General features: G+C 39.5%; 2 protein-coding genes across 4 annotated transcripts in view; one reads left to right on the top strand and one right to left on the bottom strand.

Annotated features, from left to right (window-relative positions):
* triob (trio Rho guanine nucleotide exchange factor b) overlaps positions 1-7777 on the bottom strand; it is a 119607-nt gene extending 111830 nt beyond the window's left edge. Inside the window, 1 exon segment of the mRNA XM_084357287.1 lies at positions 7504-7777. Coding sequence (XP_084213413.1) covers positions 7504-7573 — 70 coding nt within the window. The 5' untranslated portion in view covers positions 7574-7777.
* A 1334-nt stretch (positions 7778-9111) lies between these two features.
* The window catches only part of dnah5 (dynein, axonemal, heavy chain 5), a 101247-nt gene continuing 86673 nt past the window's right edge, over positions 9112-23685 (top strand). For 2 of the 3 annotated variants that reach the window (XM_084357285.1, XM_084357284.1), the window contains exons 1-8: positions 9112-9722; positions 19012-19146; positions 19460-19544; positions 19792-19961; positions 21408-21626; positions 22089-22226; positions 23005-23181; positions 23381-23494. In XM_084357285.1, coding sequence (XP_084213411.1) covers positions 9633-9722; positions 19012-19146; positions 19460-19544; positions 19792-19961; positions 21408-21626; positions 22089-22226; positions 23005-23181; positions 23381-23494 — 1128 coding nt within the window. In that variant the 5' untranslated portion in view covers positions 9112-9632. The remainder of the gene's footprint in view (positions 9723-19011; positions 19147-19459; positions 19545-19791; positions 19962-21407; positions 21627-22088; positions 22227-23004; positions 23182-23380; positions 23495-23685) is intronic. The other variant, XM_084357286.1, reaches the window with a different exon arrangement.

Here is a 23685-nt window from a genome sequence, read left to right as displayed (position 1 = left end):
AAACAACGTAAATTTACTGTAATGCAACCTCTAACAGCAGGAAACACTTATGCCATATCACAACATAACAATATCAATATCCAAAATCATAGACAATCTACAGTGTAGTCTCATATCGCAATAACTCATATCAGCCTTCAGCTCATTCTAAAGGCAACAAAAACACAATCATTCTTATCAATATTATATCCCAATTCTGCCCTTAAATCCTCCTAAATCCTACATATCAGACCTTAAAAGAAAACAAGGGCTGGGTCCTTGCCTTTGTGTCTTCAAAGTGACCCCTGGCATAGATATACATGACATTTTACAACAATCAATAATTTGTAGAGATGGAGGGGGTTTACATGTCCGTAAAGTGTATTACGACTCTCTCGAAAAGGTCGAGAGTCTCTGATGAGATCGATCAGCATGGTCTGGCTGTAAAATAGGTAATTGCCTCGCTGCGTTACCTTCCTGGTTGTCTTCTCCATAAAACTCTTCAATAAACACTAAAAGTAGAACAGGCTATAGCAAGCATCCCAACAGCTGGTCCATGTTGGGAGCATACAGTAAGGTTTTATATCAGGCCACTCACATACTGTACAATGGCCTGGAATGTTACTAACTGCTTGTTAGCCATGTGACCATTTGTATTTCATGATTTTAAGATGAACAAAATATTTTATGAGAGAAGTAGTTTGTAATAAATCTGATTCAGGTGAGATTGGATTTAGCCATTTTGTAGCAATAACAAAATTATATACACTGTTAAGTCATTTATATATGGCAAATTATTTTTATATGATTTTTATTTTACAGTGTGGTGCCACAGATCACAGCTGCAATGATTTATAGTATGTAATAGCCCTTTTTGCTTATTTGTCACTCTATTTTGAAGGCAAACCACTTCCCGACTCTCAGTTGTGGCCAATGACGACTGTGATGACATCTATGTATTTTTTTTTTGTTGGATTTGAAGAGCATTAGAACAATGCCACTGTTTCATCATGTTACTTTGTGTAATGTTAAGACGTACTATTGTATTGGAATGTTGAAGAAGCATTATTATGCTGATCGCAAAAGAATGTGCCTGCGTGTGAACAAAAATACTGACCAATAGAAAGCAAAGAAGCCAAAACAACTTGCAAACAAGCTAATGGAAAGTCCCAGAACAACAAAGCGAAGGCAGAATTAGTTAAACAATTGTTCATGATTTTGTACTGTATCTGTCATTAATAGAATGGTTGTGACTATTTATTATATACTAGTAGTATAGAACTTCTATAACTTCAGATTTCTATGTCTGTTAAACTAGTCCTGTCTTTCCTCGTTTGGTTAAGTTCAGCATGCAAGCCCAGGGCGATTTAGCAGTGCAGGCAATGCCAATCCAAGCTTATAGTCTTTAACTCTGACCAACTGCCAATTAGGCTACCCCTGGATGAAACCGAAAGGTTTCAGCCTCATGGAGAGCAGAGTAGCCTACATTTTGCAGGGTGTGCTCCACCCAAGCCTCAGCTCTATAATTTGATGAGTGAAGGCTTGTTTGTCCCTCTAAGTATGTCATGTCCTCTCTTTCCAAGTCTCACTCTCTCTTCCCTCTATCTATATATTCTATCTATATATTTTCATCTACTTTACCTTTCTTGACTCTGCTTTTCTCCTCTCTCAGTAAACATTTGTCTTTGCCTTCCCATCCACCCCTCTCTATCTATCTGTACTGTTTACCATACATTACACACTGTAAGATGCAAACTGCATGGCCTGTTGGAAGTCCTCTTCCTCATCTACATGATTATATAAGATTTCTGCTTGAGTATGCAAGATAACATTAGGTCGTTATGCTTTCATCGACAATGACTGTGCTGGAAGAAAATGAAGAATCACTGCTCAGTGATTTGGCTCTCATTACAGACTAGACTGGCACAGGTCACTGGGTTCAATTTGGGTACAGAGGGAAATGGCTCACTGCGTTGTCAATACTGACACTGCCGTTGTTAATGCTGATGTCTTTTTTTCACACTCGATGCAAGTACACTGAATGAGAAGCTACTAAATATAACATGCATAAAGGGTTGCAACAAACATTACTAGTGTTTATTTAGAGTAATTGGGGACATTTTTTGTTTCAATTTGCTTTTAGTGTACATTTTTAGGCCAACTACAAAATCAAATCTGAATAAAAGCATAGGGGGTTTCCACCCAGTCTATGCATGCGAGTCTCATAATTATTTTCAACAGAACTACAATGACAAAGCAGAGGTAATCACTTATGCTGTTACTGCCTATCAATTATTCTCCTGGTATAAAAAAAAATCTATTATTTAACATTGCAGGCCACCAAGACACTCATACATGTATAGCTGAAAGCCTGTGTGCATTAGTAATGGACGGAATAGGAGCCTGTTTGGCACAATAAATAGTAGATCTTTGCAACAACCCTGAGTCCTATACTCCATGGGTGTAATGACTGACGAACAGGTGTAGTTATGACTGAGGATACGGCTCTTACGCAAGTTGTTTTAACAGTTATTTAATCTTATTCCAGCATACAGTACATCTGGTTGCTTTATATAAATTGAGTTTCACAGTGAAGTTCTGCACAATAATGTTATTGCACAGGCCCACTAACTTCATTACATGTCACTCAAGGGACTATCTATGAATTAATCTATTTTAAAATGTAGTATTGTGCAAATGCTATTTTTGGTTTTGTAATGATGGCTCTCTCCATAGAGCTCCAATGTTTGACATCGATTCACAAAAAGATGTAATGCATCATTCTATGCCAGCATGATTTAAGCTCATGTGGAGCTAATGGCTCTGTCATGAAGCCATTAGAAAGAGACGAAAGCACTGCATTGCAAAGGTTTACTGCACATTAAGGTATGCTGACCCATCAAATATGGTACAGTAGCTATGCCTTTAAGACACTATCAGCACTAAGAATAAGAAAGAAAATAAGAAAAATAAAAGGTGGCCCTGTAAATTGGTCTTGGTTTCAGCGATTATCAAGTTCCACTCTGTTTGATGGACTGATGGAGTGATTCACTTTGCTCGTGACAGAACAGTTATGTCATCATCCAATTTAAACACGGGACACTGATATTAACGCTTTTGATGACACCAGAATGTGACATGATAGGACTGTGCTGTGTATGAAGTTCTTAAAGGGGACAGACCCAGATAAGCATACCATAACATTTCTTGGTCATGTGCATGCAAAATTGCTGTGTTTAAAAGTTGTACAAGTCAAGTCGGATAAAAGATAAAGCCAAGGCTCTAATTTATTGGGGAGTTCAGTAATGTGTTTGCTCTTCATTATGATTTAACCGCAGACATACAATAGGGTAGTATAGAATAAAACATTGGTTTTGGGAAAAAGATATTGATAGACAGTGAATCAAACCCTGACACAAAACATTAACACATCACCCAAATATTCAAGCTACTTGAATTCACGCTGTCCATGCCAGTGCTGCTGAAAGGTATTTGACAACAGCATCTTCCAGACTAATCCCAATGCAATTCTTGACTCTACCACAACTAGGCAAACCTCTAGTTATGAGCAACTTGCCTTGATTACAAATTACCCAAGATTTCAGCAGTTCACAGGGGACATGTTGCTGAGCCTGCGTGGGCTTGCAGCAATCAGCAGTATGTTATTGGACTGAGATGCCTCACTTTGAAGAATGCTTGAATATAGTCCAAATAAAAAAACCCAGGCAGAAAATGGGTACTTTGATCAACTGTATTCAAAACAGAATTGGATATTATTTGTCTAATAGTGAACTGATTATGCTGTTTATAAACACCTAAATATAGTAATGTTATGTTATGTGTTTCCCATGCTTAAAAAGGTTTGTTATGCAATCACTTGGAAAGCTGGAAAGATCTTCACTGGCCTCACGATTCGATTACGATTCAGCTGCCAACAATTTGAATGTAAAATGATTCTCGATGCATCACGATGCACTTTGATGCATCTCAGTGTATAGCAACCTCAATGATCTATATTACTGCACATGGCTACTTTTTCATTATTTAAATTCCCCTTTTATTCAGAAAGTCTTTCCAATAATCAGACTACAGCAGTCTACAAAATAAAAGCTGCATCTTTTCAATACATAAACATTACAAAAACAAAACATTTATCCATCTGCAGTGCCTCACACGTTTGTCTACAATACTATTGTTTTAACATGGCGGCTTTAAGATATGGCATCTATTGACTCTGCTGCACCCCCCAAGATGTCCGTTTTTTTTTTATCACTCGGAGATGATCTCTGCCTCCCTCCGACATATTTCCTACATAATGTTAGCCTAATGTCTGCCTACAATTCAAAGCATGGGATCAACATCGCGATGTAACTTTATTGTCCAGCTGAGGCTGAACAGTAAACAGTCAGCATTAGCTGTAGACTCTAGATTATGCTCTGTCTGTGCATCAATTCAGAACCTTTACGTCTGCATCGCAATGCATCTTATAACTGAGAAATTTCCACACCTCTAAAAGATATACCTAGACAGCTGAGCATGACACTATAGAAAAGGCTTAAAGACATTTCTTTTTTCAAAATGTTCAAGAATACAGTAGAATTTTCCTCATCTTTGACCTGTTGCAACAATTCCAGGATTGGACTTATGTCATGGCATGAGCAACCTGGGAGAGTGACTCAGCAGCTGAGCTGTGATCCACAGCATCAGTGTGGGACTCAGAGATGGAGCTCCATCTGCTCACGGAATATAATCAAGCAAAGAGGAACATCAAGTATTTTCAAGGGCCAATGATAATATTATCCATTCAGGTGACGAACTAGTGCAGGATCAAAAAGTAGGACTTGGAAACTCTTGGTGCTATGATGAAAATCTCAGTTTAATCATCCAAACAATCAGTGAGCTTAGTAGCTGCAAACTCACAATCGGCCATCCAGCCAATCAGTTAAGTTAGCGTCTCACTAAGTCAGCCTCTCAGCCTGTGATCCAGCCACTCAGGCAGCCAGTCAGTCACTTTCTTGTGGAGGAGAAGAAACAGCCATATTCTAGCCCTCACTGACTATCTAGGGCACCAAAGTGCATCCAGAGCCCCAGAAAAACAAACCACACTCACACATACACAGAGCCCCAGAAATAAAGTGCTTGGGATCAACTAGGATGAGCAGCTGTGTGCCAAGATTTCAACATGCAACAAGCTGGCAGCAATTAGGGAGCCTGCTGGAGAGGCTACAGGGAGCGGGATGGCCATTACTGCTGGTCCTTCACACTTAAACTACAATAAAGACTAGGATACACATGTATAAGCCAATGTATGACTGACATATCATACCATGTTTGGACAAATTGCAGATGTGTGCGTAAATGTGATTGTTCATACTTTAAACAGAGTAAAGAAATCAATGACACAGATAAAATGTTTTCAGTGTTAGACTTGAATAACTGAATAAGATCAATAACATGTTTGAATGAACTGAATAAATGACATGAAGTGATGAGAATATTATCAGTTTGCTACATAAGTGAACAAATGAGGGAGAGTACAGTCCAATTTAAAAGCACATTGAGCGCAATGAATGAATGAATTCATTGATATGTAGTGGCTTGTATTTTTCCATCTTTGTGTGCCATTAGAGAGAGTAATATGAAAGCTAACACATTAATTAAACAAGATGACTAGAAACATTTTAGACAATTAGCTGGGGACGTGCAGCTATATTTGACATTATTCACTCAGCATTTAGTTCTGTTCTCCATTTTAACTACACATAAACCTTTTTTTCCATACTTGCTCTTCATCACAGTCTCTTATAAAAGTTTCCTGAGGCCATAACCTATTTCTGTCTCCATCATGAATACTGTATGAACTGCATTTGCCGCTATATAAACATCCAAGCAGTCCAACTTCTCAGTGAGCCAACTTTCCAGCCTGATACAACACAGCTATAGGAAAATACATTGGCAGGCATCCAACCAACCGTAAGAGAGACCGTAGCATTTGAATACAATCCATTTTGACAACATTCCTAACCGTCTGACTGGCAGAGGCATTTTCTGAAAGAAAGTGAATTACAGACTGTTTAAAAATGAGAAGTTTACCTGAGTATGTGTGTGTACATGCAAGCACTGCTGAATGTATTGATTCATATGCACTTAGGTGGATGTGTGCAAATGTTGTCTGTGTGTTCCTGCATGTGTGCAATATGGGGAGATGGTGAACAGCAGACCCCAAGGCACCAGGTGTCACAGAGAGAAACAGCTGAGAGAGAGAAAGACAGCTGCTTCTTCTGGTGTGTATCAGAGGTGGTCTCGCTCTAATGGTGGCAACATCTTTCCAAACACTGGACTTTTGCTATAAAGTTTAACTTTCCAAAAGCTGCAATAGCACTCCCAGCCCTCCTAATGCCTGTGTCAGATTGAGTTAAAGAGGTATTTTATAAAGTAAGAAAAAGTGGTGGCTAGATTGTGTGTATATATCCAGGAAAGTGTAAGCCAGGATAAGAAAAACACTATCAACACACAATGATGAAAAGTTTCAGCTCTCAAACTTGCCATATACAATGTTTTAAAACTCTTAGAGATGCATATTATACAGATTTAAACAGCCAAAATAAACATTATGTTGATGGGGAAAGACATGTACCAATATCACAGCTAAAAGGAATAAGATATTCACCATCATTTTACAAAGTCAGTATGTGACCGGTAAATCATTACCATTAGGGTAATAATGATCAAATAATGTAATGACAGCTTGCACCCACAACTATACATTAGATAATTATGTTCCTGGCAAGAATATCACAAAAAAATTACATAACAAAGTCCCCCAATGTTATTACTTGGCAGATATCAAGCACCAGTTCAGCCTCCTAAAGGGTGTTTATGTTTTGGATGCAGAGTGATAAGGTAGGCAGGCCTATCCCTATTTGCGAGGTTGATGCCATCATATCAGACAGGCCCAGTGCGTTGAGTGCAACCTATTGCCCATACGTGCGTCCATGGCCTAGCCTCTATCGTGCATCACATCTGAGAGACCTTGGTTCAAAGTGATGCATGGTCCCAGGAGATTGTTTAATCTACACGCGCCTGAAGACAGACATTTAATTCAAAAAATGTTCGACCCACATTCAAAGGTTCGTGATGGATACAGCCTGCGCCGTCGTAATACTTGTACAGCCTGAGAGACAGACTGTGGTCGAGCTGTAACCATCCACACCTCTTAGCCCACTTAGACCAACCCAAAATGGGGTCACTGCCTAATAATCAAAGGCACATATTTCAGGAGGTGTTATTCGAGCTGTTGTCATCAAAGGCTGCGGAATGACAAGTCAGTGCACAAAAATGTATTCAATAACTACAAGCTGTGCGCATCTCTCCAGCACGTCCGACGCGCAGCACGCATCTCGCCCATGGAAGCCGTCAGTGGTTATTGTCATTTTTGGCAACAATGTGGCAGAACCACCGGTGACCACACCGAAGGCTCTACTGTGGCTCTCCCTGAGCCGGACTCGCCCCTTCCCGACTTACCGGATTTGAAAAACGCCGCTATGTCTGCCGCGTCCTTCGCAGCCTCATCTAGTCCCTCTCCAGCGCTCATGGCTGCGGTCGCTTGTGCAGAAATAGCGATAGATATCCTCAAAGGGTTTTTATTTTGGCAACAGATTTTTATCGGCAAAAGCGGATCCTAAAGCCTTTCATTGAAGCAGATCCGGTCATACAATCTGTGCTCCCTTCATTAAGCGAGAGACCTCCTCCTCCATTTTGGCCGAGAAGGGAAAATCCAGGCGACCGATCGGCGGCGCTCCCGAGTTGGGACGTGAGGGCGAGGAGGAGGAGGAGGAGGAGGAGGAGGAAAGGGGGGTGATAGCGGGAGAAGGCGGAGGTAAAAGAGGAGGGGATGAGGACTGAGGGAGGAGGGCTATTCCTTTTCGAGTGGTGGGTGGGGGGTGGGATATCCTGGGATTCCGTTTCGGGGGGTTTTGGTGCATTGTGCGCCACCCAAATTTAGTGTGCGCCACAGCACATCAGCAGCCCCCAGCGTCACTCACTGCGGTGCTGATGCGGGCTGCGTGGGAGTCATTCTTCAGGATTGTATGCCTTAATGGCTCAAACCCAGATGTTATGGGAGATGTCATAACGTCAAAACAACATGCACATCCCCGCTTTTCTCTTACACGTGTAGCAGTACCAGTCCTTATCACAGTTAACCTTATTATAGAGGCCATCACAGCTGAGACCTTGCGAGTTTAATATCCCCATGTGGTCACTGAGTTCTGGTGCTGCATCATTTAGTTTCCTCACAGTTAATGTATGATTTCAAGTTGTTCATAAGGCTAAGACCTCTTTTGCCACTAATGACTAATTAGTATTACGTGTTTTCGGTGGATAACGGGGAGAAAATGACGACGGGGGGCAAGGATTATTTAATTCTATCTTCCTCTCCTAGTGATGAAGATGATGCTACAGTATGAGGTCATTTGCCCCACAAATCTAACCCAGTTCTCTCTGACAGCTGCAGCTCAGTCCTTTGAACGAGGAGCAATGCACTGCTGCCATCTAGGGGTTTGTTCACAAATTGCTCTGGAGGGGTCAGCAACTGCGAACGGATCCACATGACACTACCAGTACTGCAATTCATTATGCAGCGTAAGATACACGTTCAAAGAGTATTACATTTACTTCAGTTTGCCTCGTTTAATCCTATGACATGAAAAATAAATAAAGAGCCTAATAAAACAGGGAATAATTAAATAAATGTATTATTAGACCGTCGTTATAGCCTACCTTTTAAGTGGTTTTGGTCTGTGACGTCATCAGTCTAATTGGTGCACCTGTGTTAGAGGCAAGCGCATCTGGTAAATTAGCGATTTATTAAGATAGCGTTAGCTGTGGCTTAGCCCAACTATTTAAGACTTTAAAAAGCAAATCTACTGTTAGCGTTCGGAAATACTATAGCCGTGCAACGACTTAAAACTTAATTATCTCCAACAATTAATTAATAGTTACCTTTGAAAAAAACAAACTACTAAAACAACTAATTAACGCTAGCGCTAATTGGCTAGCTTAAAAGCTATCTGCTATTTTGGAGCTAACATGGGCAAGAACTTGTTTTTGTAAGCAGTCACTTACCTTGACGAGTAGGTTGTTTGTTTGTTTTAGAGGAGTACACAAATAGCATGCATTTGTAGAAAAGCTGATATAAAACAAGTAACTAATAAAAACAAACACTTTCCTGGACCGAATTTCTTCTGTGACACAACTTGAGCTGTCCCATGGCGTTCATTAGTGGTCCTCTAGCTAGATAAATCTGTCTTTCTGTTCGTAGCCAACTTTAAACTCTAGAGGTTTTAGTATTTTCAGACACTTCTATGAAAGAAAAAAAGCCAATAAATAAATGAGGCTCTCTCTATACATTTCTTTCGGGGCCAGCCCACCAGCTACCCCTTTGACAAACGTGTCGCTACCATGGAAACAGCTAACACACACGATCACTGCTGGTGGCAAAAACGTGTTTCGTGGAAGCCGCTCAGACACAAAAACAGATACCAGAAAGTTGCTCCCCTAAACTGGAAAAGACGCCTTACTCGACGTGGACGAAGCTGCACATTCAAAGTTCGGTTGCAGAGGAGGCAATTCTGTGAAGGAATGTTTGAGCCATGTCCGTCAGCTCTAGACTCACCAAAGTCAGCTACAGGAGCAGACCCACCCAGTCCTCTGTCCCCGTGGAGTCACTCAAGGAGATCCAGGTTTGAACTCAAACGCTTTTAACCTAGTTGTGATAATCATGACAATGTGGCTTTTTTAACATGGGTCTATAAGAGTTTTCTCAGTGTCCCTCCCATCCAAAGGGAATTGAGACCCTGAATTTTATGCCCAGGAGTATCTACTATTCCTGTGTGGCCTGAGTGTGGTAGCCTCTTTTAGTCCACTATATCAGTCCATCATCTTTTATTCTTTTAATTTCATCCTTTGGTTTGGTTCTGTGTACACATCTGCTTATTTGCATATGGTTATTATGATTGGTTTGATATTTGTACAAAGGCACTATAATGCCGATGGGATTAATTTGTTAATTTATGTGTGGATTGTTGTAACTTCATTGAGATGGATTTGCATTCATTCAACAAGCATATTTGCATTTTTACAGTACACACAAAATCAGATCTTGCTTTCTTTCTCATGACATGCATACGATTAAGGGTGTTCTGCTCTGGAGGTCACCAGTCGCTGGAGGCAATATCAGCCGATACCAATCACAGATTAAAATGTTGTTTCTTTACTTTTTTATTATCATGTATACTTGATTGTTTGTAGTGGCATAGTAAAAATGCCTTTAAAATGTCACAGTGATAATTATAGGTCACAGAATTTTTTAATTTAGTAACACAGACTTTGGAAAATATTCTGTTTCTCAGTCCTGCTGTGTATTTAGCTCTGCTGTAAGCTAGCTCCCTCAGCCAAATGCAGTCTGCTGCTTTCAAGCTGCGAACAGCTAACTAGTGCTACTCCTGCCAATTTTCAATACGGATTTGCAGTGCCCTCTTGGTTCAGCCAGCGTTACATGTGCAACACATTCTGCCAGCCAGTCATCTGTGACAGAGGGGATGGATGGACCGTTAAACCGTTAAACCAGGAGCATTTCAGAATTGTCATATGTTTCGTAGTAGGTCTCATGCTAAGTAGACAGCCAGGTTTTTCACACTACACTTAGCCCGGGGCTAAAAGCGTTCTAAGAAACTCATTAACCCCAGGCAAGAAAGCTTTCACACTGGCATGATCCCAGCACATTCCAAGGTGAACCCACCGTGACTTTAGCCCTGGGCTTGCTGGCCCTACCCAAATCGCAGGATTAACCTAGAGTTTACTGGGTTATCCCTTGAAAATCAACTAAACATGAGGCGCAATGGTGCAAGTATGAGGACAGCTTTGGACTTTGGACTTTGGACTTACTATAGTAACAGCATGAGAACACGCACTCTATTTGTCAGCGCTCCATTCCGTTTGTCATTTGCTAAGCGATAGTCTGTTTGTTCCAAACACATTATGTCATCCCTGACCAGGGGGAAGTAGGACACCATTCGTCTCGAGCCCAGTGTAGATAAACTGCCTTGTGTGTTTATCTAATCTGCTCTTCTGAACGGCCTTTTTAGAGACAACCATCAAACTATTTAGAGCGAATATCAACTGATAACAGTGGCCGACCAATCTCTCAACCAGTCAGATTTAGCATTTTATCTTTGTGCAGTTAAAAACATTTAAATAAATAATAAAAAAAACACTGGGAACACTAGAAATAATAGGTTAAAGATACATTGTGGTTTTCTAAAGTGATCAAAGTTCTAATCTTATATCCCTTGGGTGCACCGGGGGTTCTCAATATTTTTTCATTCATTTATTAATTGACATTGGCTTTACTTTACCATAGGCAGTTATTTTGCACATCTAGGTGTAGCTAAGTCACACTGCGATAATATGAGTTGAGAGACCTTGAAACCTTGAAACCTTACATCAGAACTCCCCTTTCTCTCATAAGAAAAAAAAGTGATGGAATTAATCTGCACCTCATTTTCAACTCAAGAGCCCCTCGAGTCCTTTTGATAATTGCTCTGAGAACCACTACACTATTACTTTCACTGGCCTCTCAGAATTAGTCAAACATAACTGTAGCACAATCTTCTGTGTTGGTTGTATTATGAGCCTCAGTCCACTAGATGGTAGTGTGTTGTTGCTGTAATGTGAGATGAGCTTCAGGAGGTGATCCACAAAAATGTGTTTCACATCAGTGCCTTTATTAATATGGAACCATGCTGTTACCAAAATAGTCATCATTAAAAGTAAGAACTTGTTTCGATCAAGAAATCAGCCTCTTTTACTTTTATGTTTTTCAGTTCACCCAATAACCAATTCCACCATCATGAAAGCCACAATGAAATGTAAGTAACTGGCATATAGATGATATGTAAGGGTTTTTTAGTTTTCATTTGTGAGTGAGTGTGTATGTATATATATATATATGTGTGTATGTACATATGTATGTAAATATACTGTACATATATACACATATATACTATCTTTTCAATGCAACACCAAAGTGAAAGAGGAAATGCTCTCTTTTCCCCCATGCATATTCATTCTTTGTGCTTATGCATTTAATTATGGTACTGATATAGTTTTGCAGTCAGTATTAGAAGAAAATGTGAATAGTACATAAATAAATGAATAATCCTAGTTGATCATGATCTTGACAAATAAAATGAAAGTTTAGTGATTTACAGCAGCTGGTTCCATGTTGTACTTGAAGATATGCGTCATCCTCCCTGTTTAATACAGTATGTACAGGCCTGGTTTTGATGGCATGTTAGTTGATACAAGAGAAAACTTGGGATGAACTGTCCTCCACATGGGACTGACTCAGATTAGCACAGCTAGTCCTACACTGTGTGGATCAAAGAAAACTTCTATAGTATGTGTTAGTCTTCCTTATGTAGTAAATACATTTATACAATAACGGCATTAGTGATAATTTATTGGATTTCATTTTGCAGTTGCCCCCTGTATTGGTTAGATAAACAAAGTCCATTGAGGGAGAAATGCTGTCCTTAGAGCCGTTTCAGCTGCTGAGACATATTGTGCTACAACCTGGCATAGTTTTTAAACCGATTTGTTAAAGCTCTCCAAGTCTTAGTATGAGCATCTTGTGGGAGAATAGTGGATTTCCCTCTGTCTAGTTCCCTCTCTATGTCTTTCTCTTTCAGATCTCACCTCCCCCTCATTTATAATTTACAGTCGCTCTCCTGTTTCACAGCAGCTCAAAACCAGACAGTTCAGCTTAGAAAATCAGTCATGGCATAGTGAAAAATTGATGACCCAACTGCTTTTAAATGCAAAGCTTCGCAATCATTTCTTCAATATCTAACTGTCAGTCAGATCCTCGTGGAGAGAGCTGTGCTTTTCATCTGCCGGACACCTCAGTAAAAGCTAATGGAATTTAATATTAATTGGAGGTTGTGTGTGTGTGTGTGTGTGTGTGTGTGTGTGTGTGTGTGTGTGTGTGTGTGTGTGTGTGTTCACCGGGTGAATGATTGAGGTCTCACTACTAGAGCTGCAACTAATGATGATCTTCTATCTTAAACATTACTATTCATTTAATCTCTAAAATGTACTAAAATGCTTTTTTCAATTTGTTGTTTGGTCCAAAACCAAATTGTAATGTATTCAAATTGTAATGATATACAGTGGAAACAAGCAGCAAATTAACACATTTGAGAAGCTTTTTTTAACGTATTATAGGACAGGTGTGTAGGATTTACTGGAATGTAGTGCTGTGCTTGTAGATTGCAACGAACTGCACAGCCCTCGTCTCACCCTCCCTTGCAGTGGCCATTTAAAATGCAAAAAATGTAAGAAGCATGTTCCATTTCTGCCCTTATATTCCCCTAAACCCTACACACTGGATGTTTTATATTCATTATTTTAGGCAAACCATTAGCAGAAACTAGAATGCTGAGTAAATCAGCAATGCTATCATGACATTTTATATCATACTACGACCACGTTGGAATAAAAAGCACGATACTAATGCCTGTCAGATATCACCACTGTATTCTGACTTATGAAGCTGTTATTACAGTCACTATATGACTATTATCAGTCAGTTAGCATACAATGGTAATGCATACAGTATCCAAGGTTTTAAGTATGTGAAACCTAGTGACCTTTTAAGAGGTTGACTTATTTCTTGAGGTCCTTTTTTAAATTCACTGTTCACAGCATGTTTTATTTGTTAATTTGTGTGTATGTTTTGAAGAGGTTATGTCTGACAATAGTACTCTGTATTCCAATATATCATCAACCCTTCCACCCCCACTCTCATCCCCCTCACTGTCTCTCCATCCCATTGTTGTAATAGAATTGTAAGGTGAGAGCAGGACCTTGATAATTACCTTGCAGACAGATGGTCATCCAACACCGCATTATCTAGTTAGCAGTCCCCTTTTAGGAGCAACACTCTCATAATTTCAGGGCAGTAACCTTTCTCGCATGGCAAATAAGAAGGCTGATTGCTCACATACTGTAGCGAAGCCACTTGTTCTCTGTCTTCTCTTCTTTGTTGGAAGCTGTAATTCTCTAATGCCATGAAAAGCAACGCTAATTAAGATGGCGGATTCACCTGAAAAGAAGTGTCAGGCTGAAAGGCTGACAACGATGCTGCATTTTAAACCAGACTATCAAAACAAGGTAAGGTGACCCAAGAGTTCTGAAGTTACAGACAACTTGGCTTCATGGCTATCTACTTTGGCCAAATGTAATTCATCATTAATGTGTTTTCAGTAAAGGATTCAGTAAACAGCTGGTGTGTTTGTATCAAAAAGAGGCTGGTAGAAAAATATCCAAGAAGGATGAAGGTTTTATTTATGTTTGAAGGCCTGTTTCGAAAATATTTTAGTGTGCTGCTGGTTATGCAGGCTTCTCACAACAACTGATTTTAATCTGAAAAAAATGTCAGTATGGAATATTTATCAGAGAAAGATACTAGTGAAGAAGTTTTTACTTTTTCCTGAATGTACAACGTGCAAAAGACTTTTAAACAGAAATGTTTTGAAAACTCTGTATGTTTCTATATATCATTAAGTTATTCGATAAAAATAACATCAGAGCTGCCTTCTATTTGTAGTTACTGCAGCTTTGAAAAAGCACAAGTCCATGAATTATACATTTGGCACCACTTCTAGTTTATTTAAAATGTCAGTTGTGATATTGCTGGGTTTTAACATCTGTTGGTATCCAAACAGAATGTTAACATGCAAAAAAGTGAGAATTTGTGCACTAAATAGGTAGAGATGGTCAGATGAGTTTCTCCGTGTTTTTGTTGCATTTTGTGGGTTTTGCTTTTGCCATGCTGTATCATCAGATATCAGAAAAGACAGAAAATTGCTGTGAGCTGTGTGATGGCTGCTGATGCAGAAATGTATTGTAATACGTTTTATACTTAAATGAGGAACAAGTTTCTCAATCATTCACAAGGAATATTGTAGAATGAATCATATTTGTTGTAGGACAAATTGGAATTTTGTACTTTTGGCCACTAATATTGGCCTGTTGCATTGTTTGCACAATTCACATGGCACCCCTGCATTTTGACTATTACAGTATTTTCAAAGTTGAGTCCATAGCTGCTGATATATATCTACTGATAAGGTGGGTGTCCATGACAAGAACTTGCCTCTAAACACTTATTTTGCATTTGAACAGTTGTAGTCAAAACAGCTATGTTCCAGTTTGCGGTCCTGCTCGAGCAGTGATACATGAGGTGTGTTTCCACTCTCTGTGTTTATGAGTGCACATTCCTGCATGTTAGGGTTTGTGCATACAGAGCTGTTGCTCCTCCTTATATGTTCCTTTGTGTATTTACCTGCTTATTATGCTGTTGATTCACAAGAGCATGTGTAGCAGCTGTCTGTGAAAAGTCATCTGCTGTGGACAGGAATGGCCATTTAACTTAAAGCCCGCATAGCTTCAGTTCACCTGTCTGAGCGGTCACCATTGACAACTTGATAGGGATCATCCCTTCAAGGGTGAGAGAATACAGCTCCCCTGTGCACATGTAGATGAGAAAGTGATATCAGGTTATAGAGAAGATATAGGTAGGTCTGAGTCAGAGAGGCAAGGAGCTGTCATGTCGCAGGTGTTTAGTAAGCAGCTCTGGAAACAGACAGTTTCCAAGGTCATTCAGGTAAGAGAAATCCTACTTTTGTTGTTGTTTTTGTAATTTGAGGGTTCTCTGACATTTTAGTTTATCCATCCGCAGACTTCTCGTATGTATTGCCAACTGGCTCTGTTGGCATCTTTCATTTACCACAGTGTGATTTGAAATTGAAAAACTTTATACAGAACTTCTGTGTTGACTTTGACTGTGTGTGTGGTATTTCTGTTCCCCAGAAGATTTGGATTAAAATAGACTAAATCATTTATTTGAGGTTTGGCAGGGCACTGAAAATATTTTGAATTGCTTTTTTAAATGTTAGATACATTATCAGTTTGCATTCCTGCCAAACTGGCCTGCTGCACACTTTATGTCACAGCTGTTTCTCTTTAATTCCAAAAGCCACTGTTTGTTTCATAGGGATTGTCAGTCTCGCCATAGCTTATCTCAGGATGTGGCTTTGTTTGGTTCTGAAAGCTATTAATGTTGTGGCTGTTGTCTGTCAGTGCTGGATTCTGTGTCTGTGTTATAGCAATAAATAAATGTGGTTCTGTATGTGTGCCTATCTGTCATTGTTGGAGCCTGTTATTGTTGGCCAGTGTATTTTGTGTATTGCAGTCAGCAGTGACTTAGTCTGCTTGTTTGAATAATCTGCTCCATGCTGCATTGTGCATGTATTGTTTGCCTCTGGGCTGAAGGCTGAGTCGGTTGTTCACACGATTTGGAAAAGAGGCAGAGAGAAGGTGTGAGACACCTCGTCACCCAGCAACTGATTGCTTGGCATGCTTTTTTTATGGTAGATCTGTGATGTCATTGTTTGTGTGTGCTTAACATGTGTGTATATCCCCAGAGAACAATGCAGGTGTGATTCATTGTCAGAGTTCTCTAGTGGTTTATTTAAACTTATTTGAAATATGTAAATGAACGACTCTGTTTTTTTTTATCTCTCAAATGCTATTGTTTGTTTGGAGGCATCATTTTTATGTTTCATGACTGGAATTGGAATTCACTGTCTCAGCATTGCAGAGTTTCTCAATTTGGAGTCAAATATGAAGATTTCTAATCTTAAAAGATCACCAGTCTAGAAATTGTCATATCGGTCACAAATGTGTGACCCTCCATGTCTGTTCTCACATTCAATATAAGCTTTACAGGAGTGAAATATAACAGAGCACTGAAACTGATATACAAGTCGCACAGTTTTGTGCAGCAACCGTCCTGTTATCTGTCAAAGTAACCTGTGACTTGCAGCCACTGTTCCTGAGAGTAGTGTGCTCGTGCTCGTCAAATATTTTAAATTAAATATTACCATGACTTGTGAGAAATTTAATGATTCTGGAGATATTTAAGAGGTTCCATACAGCCTTGAAGTGGTTTGAGCTCTTAAGAAAATTTTGTTTGTCTTGTTTCACTTGACAAACTTCAGTTTTGATGTGGTTTGTTCTCTTTCAAAGCTGCTAACGGGCTAATGTGTTGCTGCTCTCACTAACCTTGTTGACATACGCAGCTTGAGAGGTTGTTAGCATGCTCCACCTCACTCTGCTTTGCATGACCAACCCCCCAGGCTCTAACTAACAAGAATCAATACCTTGACTCTTAACCGCCCCGACTCTTAGAATTGTCCATTCTCCCGTTATATCCTCCTCCCTCCTGCGTTTTTCTCTCCTTCTTTCTCAGGTCCTGTTAAAATGTACTTTTATGTTATTTCCTATATTTCCTCCTCCTTCAATTTGTAACCCCTCTGCCTTCCTGTCATCAATTTTCCCTCACTGTGCACATCTATCCTATACTTTAATTTAATTTAACTCCTTTGTCGTTTTTGGGATTCAGTCAGTTTCATCTTTTTCCTCAACTCTCTACATCTACTCACTACACGTGTTTACTTTTGCCCATGTATACAGCTCTTTCTTCCTCCAGTGCTTCATGTCTATCTTATCATCCATAAAATCTTTTGGATTTGGCATCTTTCCTCTTTATGTTCCTTTTCAAGGCTTTATTCAGGGTTCTATCTGATCCGTCCCTCAAAACCTGTCACATCTGTTCTCTCCTATCTGATTCTCCATATAATCCATGGGGACTCACCCAGGGTACATGCATGTACAATATGTCCCATGCTCCATGTAGACTATAGATTTAATCAGCCTGTTTCATTTGGCAAGAAAAATAGATGTTTGAGGGTTACACAACAGTGAAATCTCTGTTCCATGAAGTACAGAAAACCACATAGATGTGTACACAAGAGAAAAGGGAGAACATGATTAGAGAGACACTTGATCACTTAATATGTCATCCTCAATGTTAAAGTTTAATCCAGTTGTTAACGATTGTCTAAACAGTTTGATATATAAAAGAGCTGGCACTCAAATGTTTTATTTTTGGCATGGCCAGTCACAGCAGGATGTTTCCTGCTTTGTTGTAGAAGAGGGGCTTTTAAAAGATGGTCTCACCACAATGACGTCAATGCAAAAAAGTATTTTAAGCCAGAAATAGCTATTCCTGTCGTGCCCTGTTTAAATTCCAGACAGACAAAGGGAAAGGTAAATGAAAGAATTTGAATGCACCCTGCAGCTGGCGCACCAAGCCAACACCAGGTCTCATGTTATTTATTGGCTAACCTTGTTCCTGTGTTACTGAGCAATGTAACCTGGCAACCCACTGTGGTTGATGTTACTGTCCCATCATCCAAAATACAAGCCACTGCCTGTTGCACACTGGCTGTGTTGTTGTCGAAATCTTTTCTAAGAACCTGAATTTTTCAGACTTTGGATGGTAATGGAGTTGTACAATTTTAAATCTTGAAGGAATACTGAGTTCTGTTTTGGATTTTTTTCTTCCATCTTTTCTATCTTGTATGGAGCTACAGTGTAAAAGAAGAAGACTACCATGTTTTGACAGGATACAGAGGGTTATTCATGTTAACTATTTTTTCACTTATTTTACTGCTAATTCATTGAAACCTTTGGTTCTTTGAGTGGACTAAATGATGTCTGAGAAAAAGTGGAGGACCACAGGGGATATTAAATCATCTGTCATTAACAACAGCCTCATCAGTACACACTCACAAGTATGTAAAATATGGTTGAATGACTTTGTGCTCTGTTCGGTCATGTGATGGCTTTAATCGGTATGTGCTCCTTTCGTGCAAAAATGAAAATGCAATATTTTTTTGTCTACTGTGAGTCAACAAGAAACTCAGCTGAAATCAGCTTTGTTTATGTCAATTAAGAATTTTAAATGAAATCTTATTCAGCACTTGTTTAATAATAAATTCATATGTATGGCAAGTAATAGAATCTGAATATTAATTAAAATTGTCTGTACATTTTGTTTAGCAAAAGTTGAAAGAGGAACGTGAAGCTAAGCGGGCCCAGCTGGATGGAAGACATGACTACATCCTCAGCATTGTGGCTTCATGCCTGGGACTGGAGAAAGCGGATGTGGAAGATGCGGTACTGGAGGGGAATCAGGTACCCTGTATTTATACATTTTCACACAGAAGTGTTTGCTTTCTTTGTAAAAAAAAAACCCCAGCAGCCTGACTTACTTTAGCAAAAGGTGTGGCAGCATTTGAATTACATTATGAACTTGTGTTTTTGCTGACACAAAATTACTGCCACATCTATGTTCTTTTAGTTATTTCAGTTTTCCTGGGAGAAGAAGTGGTTTGGTGTAATTTATTTGGGTCAAGGGAAGTGATTTAAGTGCAGAGTTTGATCTTTATCATTTGGGAGACACTGTGTAGTCTGATTGTGCTGAAAGTTTTCCTGTCATCCTTCTCAGATTGATCGCATGGAGCAATTCTTTGTGGCTGAGGGTCTTCCACACCTCATGTTCTACCATCAGGACACTCAGCCAAGTGAAACAGGTAACGTGAAAACGTACACTCGCTGTGTCAAAAATGTATGTTATGTGTGGACTTAATCTAATTGTTGTCAACACATTAAATGTATGTTTTGCTCCTGTAAAAATGTAATAAAAATCTTCAGTCACGCTTCAATCAGCATTCATGGCAGCAAGTGATAAAGTCCAAAATTAATTAGAATTAGATTCAAATGCAAATAAAGCTAGTTTTGATGATGAGTGTTGTTTCTCTGTCCAATTCTCTGTTTCAGCAGCAGCCGCAGCCTCTGCACCCTCCCAGCTTATTGCCCAGCAGCCTGGTCGCAGCAAGAAGTCTAAAGTGTTTGTGACAGACGGGAAGGATGTGGCACTGACCGGAGTGTGTGTCTTCTTCACCAGAGCCAACACCTCTAAGACAATCACCTGTGAGAACATTCACAGAGTGAGTCACTTTTAAAAGTGTCATTTTTGGAAGCATGAAGTCATGACTTTCAGGGTAGTGAAGGTCGGTCAATCATATGAAATAAAAACTGTTTAACTAATTTCACCATCATTACACCATTTGACAAGGGATGCTCTTAACCAGCCATGCTGCTGAGAGGCCAAATGTGGGAATAATATCAGCCATATGCATTTCAAAACATAAAGAACTTGAAAGAAAGATTGTTTAACTGTATGGCTTTCGGTCATGTAGTTCACTTGCATGACAAATTAAAACAGGCTGATTTTGGAATGTCAAAAGGATGCTTTATTCCTTTTCCTTTGTGATAAATTGTTTCCTGTAACTAAGACAGCTTCTTTCTATCCAGAGCTTTTGAGACAAAAGAAGGTTCGACAAATGCACTCTGATACCAGTAGCAGTTCTGGCTATTGATTTTTGCTGATCACCTGCTGTCAACAGGAAAGCTAATCACCACCTCTGATAAAAGGGCATGTTTGCCAACAAGCCATTCACAGCAAGAGGGGGAAGGAAGACAACTTTAGTGTGTGTGTGTGTGTGTGTGTGTGTGTGTGTGTGTGTGTGTGTGTGTGTGTGTGTGTGTGTGTGTGTGTTACTCGACTATGTGAGTGTACCTGCAGTGCCAGAGAGCAGTGTATAAGTACCACTGCAATTTAAAAAAGATAAATAAATAAATTCTTTAATGGAAAATAGTAATCATAACATTAAAAATAAACATAAATAAATGCTAAATAAGCAGTATTCAAGATAATCTTTGACAAATTTAATGAAAATCTTGCAAGGTATTGTTTTATGTTTTTTGTCCTGTTGAAGATAGTCTACATTAGCTGTGGTACAATTTAAGCATTAAAAATTGGGACGTAATTATGCTAAAAATGTATGAGACACTGATAAAACCTTTCCCCCCATCTGGTCTGGGCTCCACTCAAGGTAATTTTTCTTCAGTATATAATATATGTTTGGTGGCATGGACTTGACCTCATACTTTTCCAAGGTTCTACAAATTGGACATGACTGCACCGACACTGACACATGCAGTTTTGAGTGCAGTCTCCTTTCAGGAACCTTCTACCCAGGAGTGACAGCAGTCAGCCTTGTCTGGAAATACAGTAGTCCTAATATCCCCAAAAGGGAGCTACAGAGATATTACAACCATAATCCTGGTTTGCTGATAGTATAAGTGGGACATCACACCAGTCCACACTCCTTGAGTTAAGCGAGGAATTGGTAGACTAAGTCGAATGACTCGGAGTCCTTTATTTAGGGGGAAGATGACCCTCCACTGGACAACAGCATCACAACTGCCAGCCAATTGTGGCAGGCGTAATGAAATTAGGCCTACACAGTGGGCATACTGGTCTTAATCATAGGTTTTTAGATTCTAAATGTTGGTGTATGTGTCATGTGTGCACTTTTCTCTCCCTCTAGGACGTGAATTTCAATATGTTGGACACAACAGAGGGGGGTCTGTTAAAAAGTGTGGAGCAGTTGCTCTCTGAGATCTTCATCCCCACGCTAAGGAAGATGAACCATGGCTGGGGTGAGGCGGCCAGTCCCCAGGCCCAGGCTGTCAAACAGGATTTCATATCATCATTAGAAAGCTTTGTGTCTGTTTTGGCTGGAGCACAGGAGAGTCTGCAAGAAAAGGTAAGAAACAGACACAATTACACATCAAGGATAAGTTTGACTGTTAAGGAGCAAGTTTAATTTTGAGCAGCTGTAAAATGGCAAATGAAGAAACGGCTGTGACTTAACCAAAGAGGTTTTAAACCAAAAGCTAATTTAAATATTTGTGTACTAACCAAATGTCACACCATCGCCATTACTTGGGAACATATATTTTGTTTTGTTTATAAAAAGAAAAATACATAACTATTAATAGAAACAAAGGCTGTTTAAACATCTGTGAACCTTTTATCATTACAGTTGTGTGTTTCATTAAAGCAGTAAGACACTTAAAGATTTTTAGAGCACCAAACTAAGGAAGTTTTGCAGCTCTTGTGACCTGTTTTTACCACAGGCTATTCTTTGTGAGCACACACAGGAACATCCACAAATAAAAACAAATGATACACACTGCAGCAAAAACAAACCATGGCTTGCCTCCAGGTTACCTTGAAAGAGTGTGACGCATTTGACCTGCGGATGCTGAAAGGCCCATCCGACTACATGGCAGCAGCAAACAGCACAGAGACCACAGAAAAGATTGAAGCCTGCATGAAAGTCTGGATCAAACAGATTGAACAGGTGAGACCCGTCAGGTAACAGAAGTTATCTTCAAACCTATCACAGTTATTATTTTACATCAAACCTTTTGTAATGCACTAGTCTCTGTTGTACAGAATGGCTTGTTATTTTGAAACAGATCCAGGTTTGCTTGAAATGCCTTTGAATATGCCAGGTAAAGATGAACAGACAAATATTTGACAGGATATGTGCTTAATATTTCATGGAGCTTTGCAATAAATGCTGCAACTTCATTAGGGAAAAGACTCCAGCACACTGTCCACTTCACTTGCAATTAAGTTTAATAACAACGTTTCGGTCCTAAGACCTTCATCAGGTTATCTTACGAAACAAAGAGGGAGGCTGTCTTAAGTAGTGTTGTGAACTCGCGTGGCCCAATCAGGCCAATCAGACGTCCCTCAATATGCCATCAAACACACCTGGACTAACAAATCTACGCCACTAGATGACAGAAGTTTTAAGTTTTAGCAACTTCATCCTGAAAAGTAGAAGAGCTATATCATACAGTTACTTTATTTATGCTAGCTGAATTAAGTGCCTTGGCAGCACACAATATTAAAATGTTTTGCTATTTTCAATGGGATTTTTTACTTTGAAACATATATCATGTTTTATAGTTGTTTCTAACAACTAAAATATTTAATGATCCAAGTTAATCCAAGTTTAGTTGAGGAGGGATGCAAAACTACCAAAATAAAATGCACAACTGGAATATATGAAATTCAGGGAAAGCAGAAAGAGTAAACAGAGATAGATAGAAAGTACCTCTGTTCACCAGGTTCTAGCTGAGAGTGAGCAGTTGAGAAAGGAGGCTGATGACCTTGGCCCTCGGGCTGAGCTGGACCACTGGAAGAAACGAATGTCCCGCTTCAACTACCTTCTGGACCAGCTGAAGAGCCCGGATGTCAAAGCTGTACTGGGTGTGCTCCTGATGGCCAAATCTAAACTTATAAAGGTCAGATATGGCTTTCTTTGCTGCTTCATGGGACACTATTTTGATTCGGCCAATCTCCTCTCTCCATCATATCATGTTTTTATGCTTCATTTTCTTCAAGATGATATTTTCACAAAAGTCAGTCATTTAAATTTAAAAGCCTGTAATGTTAGTGTGACTCATTTTTACAGTGAATGATAAAATGGTTTGTTGTGTCTAGTCATGGCGGGAACTGGACACCAGGATTACTGATGCAGCCAACGAGGCCAAAGACAATGTCAAGTACCTATACAGTCTGGAGAAGTTTTGTGACCCTCTTTACAACAGTGACCCTGTAAGAAAAATGCTTTCATCTCTTTAAAGATAAAGTGGTCTGCCGCATTAAAAGCAAACCAAATGTATTGTTACTGTATCCATGGTGAACTGTCCTCAGGTTATGAAAATGGCACGTTACACAAACACTGTGTAATGTCCCACATGTGCAAGTGGATGTGATTACATATGTAAGTTGTCCAAACACAAGCT

The sequence above is a fragment of the Pagrus pagrus genome, assembly GCF_965226575.1.
Source record: "Pagrus pagrus genome assembly, chromosome: 7".
Lineage (NCBI taxonomy): Eukaryota > Metazoa > Chordata > Actinopteri > Spariformes > Sparidae > Pagrus > Pagrus pagrus.
Note: the sequence above shows the minus strand (reverse complement) of the source record. Positions and strands in the feature narration are given on the sequence as shown.